Source organism: Buteo buteo, chromosome 10, assembly GCF_964188355.1.
Source record: "Buteo buteo chromosome 10, bButBut1.hap1.1, whole genome shotgun sequence".
Classification (NCBI taxonomy): domain Eukaryota; kingdom Metazoa; phylum Chordata; class Aves; order Accipitriformes; family Accipitridae; genus Buteo; species Buteo buteo.
This window is the reverse complement of record NC_134180.1, coordinates 5,585,778-5,595,252: the sequence shown is the minus strand read 5'-3', so window position 1 is coordinate 5,595,252 and position 9,475 is coordinate 5,585,778. Positions and strand designations below refer to the sequence as shown.

Genomic DNA, 9,475 nt, shown 5'->3' with positions numbered 1-9,475 from the left:
TAGAGGTTTATTTTATCCATCCCTGTATCCCCTTTGCCTGCTAAACCCACCGTGCGCATACCAAAATACTGGACGTTACACGGCATAATTTGTGCATTCACAGGGTATATTTTACTGCCGTTCAAGTTGTTTGTCAGGCACCGAAGTACAGCGATCGGCCTTATGGAAATGAGATCTAATTTTGTTCCAGCTTTCTATCAAAAAAAAAAAAAAAAAATTCTTTATATTTACAAGCTCTGGAACTTTTTTGTTTTTTTTAATCACCATCTGCTCCCCCCAAAAAAAGCCACTTCCCTGTTTTAAAGCCGAAAAAAAAGGCTCCTGGCTGAAATGAGCAGTTCACTCGCCTCGTCCCAGCTCCATAAGCCTTGAGGAATGTAAACTCAGCGGTAACTTTGCTCGCAGAATACAGTTTTCATTTTCTGCCTGACACCGGGTGAGATACGGCGCAAAAATAAACCCGGGGAAGAATTTGCCAATTTTTAACCGCTTCCAAGGCTGCCGTTGGTGCCCGCTTGGCAGCTCCCCTCCCTCCCGCCAGCGCTTTATTTTGCTGCGGCGATTCCTCGGCTCTCCCGGCTCCTCGCCTTTTGGGGAGGACGCGGATGTTCGGCTTCAATCCCGGTGCCGTGGGAGATTGCCCGGCGGTGCCAGGCTGGCGGTGCCAGGCTGCCGAGCCCAGCGCCGAGCGGGCGAGAAGGAATAAAGGGGGGCTGACGGGATGGTGGCAGGAGGGGGGGGGAGGAAAGCAGGGTTGGGGTTTTTTTATTTTCACTTCTGCGAGGGGCCTGGGAGGCGGGATGGTGGGGAAGGGGGTTCTGCCTTACTAATTTTTGCAATGCTCTTCAAGTGTTTCCTGGATGATTCAAAGCTGGGGCCGAAGGGCTGCCGGCCTCGTCTCTGAGACGCCCTCGTGGCTTTCCAACGGTCGATGGGCGCACGTTTGTGTCCCCTCGAATTAATCCCGCTTCTCCTATCTCAGCGAGGGGCCCGGGGACCGATCCTGCGCAAACCGTAATAGCGACGACCCGGGCTTCAAATAATCTCGGGGCAGCAAGTGGCACCTGTACCCTGCCGCTGGTGGGGCCGGAGGCAGAGCAAAAGGCATCGTGGCCGGCCGCGGCCTGATCCTGACAACCCTGCTGCAGGGGGGGTTTGCCCAGGCCGGGGGGTGCAGCCAGGCTGTGCTGGCCACGGGGCTGGGGACCCGCTGCCGGACCCCGCTGCCGACCCATCCTGCTCGTCCCAGCCAGCCCCAGTTCCCTGCAGCCACCCCAGCCTCAACCCCCATTCCCAGTGTAAACCCCAGGCAGAAAAAAACACTAAAAATACAATAATCCTTTTTTTTTTTTTTTTTTTTTTTTTTTTTCTCCTCCAGGCTGCCTGTAAACAGCATTCCGAGGGGGGGAGAAATCCAAACCCAATTTAATTTTCCTGTGTAGGTCATTCCTGCTGCCTCAAATAAAAAAAAATAAAAAGGAGGGGGGATTTGGGGTCCAGTTCTGTTTCTCCTAATGGGTTTTTGCGAGGATTGAACTCGGGGGGGGTTGAAGCTGAGTTACTCCTATTTTTTGGCATGGAGACGGAGAGCTGGATCAGGCCCTTTGTTTCATTCCTCGGGTTTATATCCCAGCCCGTTTGCAGGCTCCTGACCACCCGACTAGAAAATCAGCGCTGGGAACAAGTGGAAATTTGCTCTCCCCCCTCCCAAATTTGCTGCTGCAAGAAACTGGTGAAATCCCACGCCGGCGGGCTCGGGCTGTTCCCCAACTGCCCCGTGGCCCCCACCGTAGGCAAGAACCCCAGCCCGGTACCAACCCAAACGGCACCGGCCGGCCGGCCGCTACCCGAGCCCCTGGCACAGCCCCGGCGGCCGAGACAGCCGTGCTTGCCCCCTCCTCAAAGCTGGATTTTATTTCTAAAGGGCATTTCATGGTTGATTTGTGCTGCTAAGACACCTCGATGCCAACTTTTGGGCTCAGCCAAGGGGGTGCAGATACCCGTGGAGCAGCGCAGGGCTGGGTAACCCCCCCATCACCACGGGAAAATATCTCCCAGGCTCATTAGCCTTTTTCTTGGGCTCGTTTCTAGCATTTTTTTTTTTGCAGGGTTTTTTCAAAGGTCCCATTCTGCTGGGTGCAGCATTTGGGACTGCCAGCACCGCTGAGCCGTGTCCCTTGCCGGAAAGAGGGAGAGAAAGGGAAATAACCCATGTTGGGACAGTTTTGTTGCTGCCTTTGCTTTTAAAGTAACTTTTAAGGAGAATATTCTGGTTTTGACCAGAATTTATTTACTTTATTCCTGCATATGGCTCTTGGCCTGGGTCCCAAACAGGCAGAGGTCTGGCCCGGCTCAATTCAAAGCCAAAACGTGCAATGAAAAAAGATTTTTTTTTTTTTTCTTTTCTCTTTCTTTATAAAGCAGGTTTTTAGCTGGTGAAATTGTTGCTGACAAGGGGGGGGATTTCAGTTTAAAAATTGCTAGCAGATTTCAGTGAATTATTCTGCAGGAATTTCAAGGTTTTTTAGGATTTTTCCTGTGGCTCTTTTTGTTGGTTTTGGCTGCAGGTTAGATGTAAAAAAAATAAATATAAATCCCCAATTTTTTTTCCCCCCTCTGTATTTTTTCCATCAGCTCAAACATCACCTCTTCCCCCCGGATTTGTTGGAAACCAGCCCTCGAAGAGCCTCGGCCGGTGAGAAAGCCCCTTTGCAACCCTTTCCCCAGCTTCTGCGCCGCTTTGCATCGGGAAGCCCAACCTCACCGAGGCCAATCTCCCCCGAACTGACCCTAAAACTTGTTTCTTTACATCAAAAGAGAGGGGTTTTTGCCTTTTCCCCGTGTGTGCCAGCCTCACCACTGCCAAACGACTTCAAATCCACCCGTGGTGCCGCTGCCCTCCCTGAGCCGGGGGCTCGGGCAGGGCAAAGCCCCGTTGGGGTTTTTGCAGACATGTGTGGATGGAGGCGCTGGGAAGTCTTGCAAATGCCGAAATTTCACTCGTTAAAAAAAACAACAACCAACAACCAAACCCCAAATGCAACCAGGAAATGTTTCCTCACTTGATTTTTTTTTTTTTTTTTTTTTGCAAAAAGAAATAAATCAAGTGCGGCCACTCTCCTAGGGCTGCTTTGTCATGTCTGTTGGGGAATTTGGGGAGATTTCTGGAGTAGGACGAATGGGGAAAAATATGGCCCCGTCTCTTTGTTTGGTGCGAGTGCATCCACATTTGCTTTTTTTCCCCTCCTTGCAGATGGAGCGGGCAGGCAGGGGCTCCTGCCATCGTCCCTGCGCCGCTCGGCAGAGCCACCGAACTGCTGCGGACGCCCCTTGGCCCCGGCAGCGGGGGAAAAGCTCGGCTTTGGGAGCGGGAGCATCTCGGTGCCATGACCCCGACGGCTTCCTCGGCACGGCGGTGTGGCTCCGCGCCGGCACACCGCGGGCAGGTGCCGTCGCTGCGCTGCACCCAGCAGCACCCCGATACCGGGGGGGGGGAACCCCCCAAAACACCCCTGTGCCAACGGGAGTGGCACCCAAGGGTGGGGAGAGGACAAAAATCCCCCCGAGTCTAGCTTTGCTGGGGGAGGGGGAAGGGTGGAGGAGCAGGGAAGCCTCGCACCGGATTTGGGGAGCAGAAAGTGAAAGTGGCTGGCAGTGGGTGTGGTGAGCACGTCAGGGCTCTGCACCCCCTCGTACCCCGCTGGCACCCTTGTCCCCTGGGGGGGGGGGTTCAGTCCCTGGGAGCTGCCAGGGCCTGGAGAGGACAAAAGCAGCCGGTGATGGCATTTTGGAGCCCGAGCGGGAGGGGGAGGAATCATGGTGGAATTTTAATCAGTTGCCAAAGCAAACAGAAGCGCGGGGAGGTAACGAGCTACCTGCTCCCACCGCCGGCTCCAGCGCCGCCGCCTCGCCGCAGCGGGGAGACCGTGCCGGGCCCCGAGCCCCCGTTCTCTCGACGCACGTAATAACGGGGACCGGGGCTCCAGAGCAATCCTGGGGGTCAAATGGAAAATCGCCATCGCCCAGTTGCTCCGGTTTGACACCGGGTGCGGGGGTTCGCTCCGCTGGCACAGCCCTCGTGCCCGCCACGCTGCAGCGGGAGCCCAGCGCCGGCTCCGGCCGCTCCAGCGGCCCTTTGGACATGGCGTTTGCCACAGTAGGAAATGGTTTCTCCGAGGGTTTTGTTTGCCAGAGGAGAAAACCGGGCTGGAATTTGCAAGAAGAAAGTTTGAAGGGAACGGCAAAGAATTATATTAGTTTTCCAGAACGAGCTTCCAGTTGTGCCGGTGCGCAGAGACGCGTCCTGAAGCAATGCGAACCGGAGGCATGTGCAAAAGTAATATCGGGCGAAGGGTCCCTTCTCCGGGAAAAGTTTAGCAACTCACATAATCAATTGCCAGCCTACGTCTATAGCTAAACCAATTACTGCAGACAAATTGGCATGAATATTCGCCTCGCAAAGCTCTCCGGCCGCACAAAGGGCTCGCTTTCCCCCTTCCCCTGCCACGATTTTACGAGAGAGGAAAATTACTCGGATGCTGAGCGTACTGTAAGTAATAAGGGCTTTGAAAATAGGCTCCTAATTAAAAATGATACCACTGCTCGTTTGTTTTTAAGCACACATTAAACTTTTTTTTTTCTTCCCTGCTGCATTCAAATGTTGGGGTTGCTGGCTTGGGTTTTTTTGTGAAAACTGGCTTTCCGTGCCGTGATTCTGGTTTGATTTGACTCCCCCCGCCCCCCTCCGGGGTCTGCTTTGAATTAGCGAAAGCCAAATCCAAGAAGCTGGAAAGGGATATTATAGAATTTTCCATGTCCTTATTATTTTTTTTATTAGCGGGACCGGGCAGCTCGGCCGAGCGGGGAGGAAAAAATGGCTTTTGTGGTTGCGGCAGTTGTGTGAGCCGCTGGCGCTGGGGCCGTGCTCGCCGGGCGCGGAGGCGGCAGCACCGCCTGCAGCTGCGCTCGCCGGGCCCGGGGCTCGGCGAGGGGCACGGTGCCCAGCGCGTTCGGCACCGGGCATCGAGCTGCAACCGGCAGATGGAAGAGCACCGGCCTGGCCGGCTGCGGTGTTTCGCCAGGGTCACCCCCTCTGCAGCATCCCAGGGGAGCGAGCGGGAGGTTGGGGTGGTGGCAGGGGGCATCCCAGGTGTCGACCAGCCCAGGCCCACGGAGCGGGCACCGAGGGATGCTGTGCTACCTGCCAGAGCCTCTCCGGGGGATGCGGTGGCACCCGGGGGACACGTGGGTGCTGCCTGCCTGGGGGGGGGTTTGCCGTGACAGTGCCCCCGACTTGCGGGCATCGCCCCGAAGGAAGCGCCAACCGCGCTGCGTTTTGGCAGCACCCCATCGTGCAGCGGGTGCCGTTCGGCCGCATGGCGTCAGAGAGCGTTGCCGGCGGCCAGGCACCTCTCTGCGGGGCGGCAAGCGGGGGCCTTGGATAGTTGTGGGGAAGGGGCATGGTGGGGGGATGATGTTTCGCTGTCCTGGTCTAGGCTGGGCTCGTAGACCCGAAATTATTGCAGGAGAAGGGGCTGGGGGCGGCGCGTTCACAGGCTGCGGAGGGACGAGCCCGTCCGCTTTGACACCTTGCCCAAGCGAAGGCACCTGCGCCTCAGTTTCCCCAACCCCCAACCATGCCAGGGAGGGGGGATTCGGCGGCCAGTTCCCTCCCTGTTTTGCACATGGGGGGCTCGGAGCAGGGCCTGGAGAGTTAACACCGGTGACGCCAGCCCTCGGCCGCCGGCACATGCTCTGCCCGGCCCTGAAACCCAGCCAGCTCCCGGCTCCGGCAACAACAGCCGCTATTGTGTGCCGGCAGTCCCGCGCGAGCACCCAGCTGCCGCCGCAGGGTGGGAGGGTGCAACCGGCGGGTGACAAGTGGACTTTGTATCCCCGCTTTGGGCTGGTGGTTGTTGCTTTTTTTTTTTTTAATAGGAAGCACAGAAAACAGGGCGTTCAGCTCCTAGCGTTTCTCCCAGCCCACTTTGCAGCAAGCGAGGGGAAAAAATATTTTTTTAAGGCAATTGGTTGGCTTTTTTTTGCCTTTTTTCCTTTTTTTTTTTTTTGCCTTTTTTGCCCTTTTCCCCATTTTTTCCCTCTTTTTTGCCTTTTTTTTGTTTCTTGGGTCTCTTCCTACAGTGGCCGTGGATGCATCTCCTCGGAGGGGCTGTGTTTACCCAAGTGGCACCGTGTTTGTCACCGGGGCTGGCTTGCTCCGGTGTGTAAATATGTGGCGGGAGCCACGTGACCGCACCAGCAAACACCCTCTTGCTGGCTGTCAGCACTGGGTCCGTTTCTTCTCCCTCCCCAGCAGCTCCTGGCTCCCTCCTGCCTAAGCAGAGCTGAAGCCTCCCGCCCGCTGCTCCTCAAGAGCTGCCTTGGGGTTGAGCCCAAACCTCCGGCTGTTTTGGGGTTAAGAAGGAGCTCTGTAGTTCCCACCCTGGGCTGCCTGCTGGGCCCGAAGGCAGAATCTGTCCCTGCTGTCCCATTCCCATGGAGCCGCAGGAGAAATCTCTGCTCCCCCTGTGTTACGAGTGGGGAAACTGAGGCATGGCTCCGTGCTGGCTTTTAGCCATCAATGGCAGTGGGAGCAGATCAAACCCACGGGGGAGGATTTTCCTGCTGGATCCCGAATCTTTTTAAACCAACATTTTTGTGCCTTTTGGGGTGAGGGCGGTCACCGTGGCAGAGACATGGGATCTTGCACCCACTCTCGGCTTGGTGCTTTGCCCATGGGACGTGGGGTGCCGCACGGGCAAGCACCGTTACAGCAGCATCACTGAGGTAGAGCATCGGCGGAGCAGTGAAGAGGGCACCCAGCCCTGGCATAAAGGCAGGGAAACTGTGGCACGGAACTGAGACGAGACCTGCAGCCGCTCACCGAAATGCCCGCGCTGGCACTCCCCACCTGCCCGGGCATCCTGGCTGTACGCCCGGAGTGCGAAGGAGGGGGAAGGCAGCGTCACGGGCTGGGAAGCTGAGCCAAATCTCAGCCCAGTGATAATGTTTAACATTGATTTTTGTATTCCCCTGCCTCTGGCCTGGCAGGACTTTGGTACGTGCAGAGCCAACGGCTCCTGCAGCCATAGCCTCCTCGCCGCGGGGCCATCCTGCATCCGCCCGTCCCCTCCATCCCGACCCGTCTCCGAGGCTCAGACCTGCCTGGGGGGCTCAGAAGCAGAAAGAGCCTCCAAATAAAGGATGTTTTGGAGGGATGGAGGCACCCTGAATTCAGGGTTTCTTTGGCTGGGAGCAGGCCCCTGCGGGTGCTTTGCTGCGGCCGGGCACCATGCGAAGCTGCGTCCCGCATCCCAGCCCTCCGCGCAGGCTCGTCCCCTGCAGAAGAGCCCCGAAAACACCGGATCCGTCTGTTACCTCCCCTCAGCCCCTGGCTGCCGCTTCCTGCGCGGAGGGCACGAATGAACAGGAAAATCAAACCGACTGCAAAAAGCGGGGCTGGGGCAGCGATTCCCCACCACGACAGCTTGTCGGCACGAAAGGAACCTGATGGAGGAGTCCCCGGGCACCCCTGCGCTGCACCCGTGTCCGGCCCTGAGCTGGGAACAGGGCTTGGGGGAGCGCGGTGCAATGCCCGGGTCCCAAATTGTCCCGTAAATGTGGGCTTTGGGTTACAGCCCCAAACCCCTGGGGAGGGTCCCCGCCAGCCCCAACCTCCTGCATGGAGCATCCCTGGCCATGGGGCTGGGTCTTTCCAGCCCAGTGCTCCCCAGACCTGCCAGCATCCCCGTGCAGGGCTGGGCTGGCTGCGGGCAGGTCTCACCCCGCTCCTGCCCCATCTTTCTAACGGTGGTGGAAAATGTCGCGGCGGCACCAGTTTGAGGCCGCTGGGGAGCCCCACGCCGCCTGCCCCGTAGCACCATAAACCCAGCTCCAGCCTCTGAACTGGGAAGACTGTCTCGAAACCAGTCCGACTAGAATAACTGGGAAGGCAACTGTGGTTTCTTTTCAGGAAAAAAGAGATCTCGAAAAAGAACTGAAACTGTTTTCATTTGGACAAAAATATTCCTAGACATTTTTCCACGTTTTGCCAGCGTGCAAGAGCATTTGCTTTTCATTTTTCAATGGAAACCCAGAGAAATGTAATTGAAAATGATGTTTTCCCTGAGAAAAAAAAAAAAAAAGAGGCAATTACTGCTGAAAATCCATTTTGGTAAAAACAAAGCGACTTGGCGAAAGAAAACCCTTCCAAAACCGGGCCCGGCCTGTGCTGACACGGTTCCCCCGAGCTCTTGTCCTGCCCGAGCCACGCTGGGGCACGCGGTGCCGCATGTCGCGGGCTGGTTGGCGGGTGCCGGTGGTTCTTGATCCCTCGGGACCGGCAGCGGCCGGCGTGACGCACGGCCCCAGCCCCTCGCCCTCCGCCGGGAGCCAGGGACGGGCCTGACAGCGGGTGCGGGGTGCAGCCAGGCATCTCCGCCGCGTCCCCGCCGCGTCCCCGCCGCGTCCCCCGCGGCCTGCCTGCATTTTGGAGAGGGGTGTGAAGCAAACATGAGACGGCCTCAAACACTCGGTCCCATGGTGCTTTTTGGAATAGTGATAATTAAATTCAGACTTTTTTCCTTTCAAAATGCCCTGGAAAAATCCAATCACTTTGCAAATCAAAATAAGCATTTCCAATTAATCCTCTAACTCGAACCACATGGCTTTTAGGGAACGTGGTTGCACTCTGCTGAGACGCTATTTTTAAACCGGTGACGGCTCTGGCGATGTTCTGAGCGTGCTGCAGGCAGGCGCGGCGTGGCTGAGGCGGCCGGGAGCTGCCAGGCACAGGCGCTGCCAGAGCAGGACTTGGGGGCACGTCGTCCCCGTCCCCGCAGGTGTGAAGGCGCTGCCCCGCTGCCAGCGTGAGGGAGGGTGACAACTCTTGCCGATGGCCCCGGTGGCTGCAGGGACATGGGTTGAAGCTTCCTGAGTTGGGCTTTCCACCGCCGATGTGGCGGCGGTGACCCCCTTCTCCTCCCCGTGGCCAAGGGGTCCCAACGCCAGCACTCCCCAAACACCTCCCCTGGGGGCTGAGGCCGCACAAACTCGTCACAGGCAAGGGTGGCTGGGTGCGCGGTCCTTGGGGCCGGACGCTGGGGCTGTGCCAGGGCCAAGGGTGGTCAGGGGCGGTGTGAGAGCCGCGCCAGTGTCACCGGGGGAGGACGAGAACATTAAACCCTCCCCCCGAAACACCCTCCTGGTTTTACTGCAGCGATCCTGCCAGCGGGTGAAAAATCCCCGGCCCCGCTTGCGAGGCCCGGAGCACCTGGCACGGCTCCCAGTCATGCCAGTGGGAGGAACTGGTGGCACTGCTGGGCCACCTCCTCACCTCCCTTCTCCCCGGGGACAAGAGCCTCGAGGTGCCCCGTGGTGGGCGAGGGCACCCAGCTAAGTGATGGGGCCAGCTCCTGCCTCTCGCTCCTTGTCCCACTCCCCCCCCCCCCCCGCGACGGTGGCATTTCCAGGGCCC

At 57.8% G+C, this 9,475-nt stretch overlaps 1 protein-coding gene across 1 annotated transcript in view; it reads left to right on the top strand.

Moving 5' to 3' along the window:
* Positions 1-4,637, top strand: part of ZNF428 (zinc finger protein 428) — a 6,643-nt gene extending 2,006 nt beyond the window's left edge. Inside the window, exons 3-4 of the mRNA XM_075037421.1 lie at positions 2,635-2,695; positions 3,254-4,637. Of these exons, the coding sequence (XP_074893522.1) occupies positions 2,635-2,695; positions 3,254-3,572 (380 nt within the window). The 3' untranslated portion in view covers positions 3,573-4,637. The remainder of the gene's footprint in view (positions 1-2,634; positions 2,696-3,253) is intronic.
* The last annotated feature ends 4,838 nt before the right edge of the window (positions 4,638-9,475 follow it).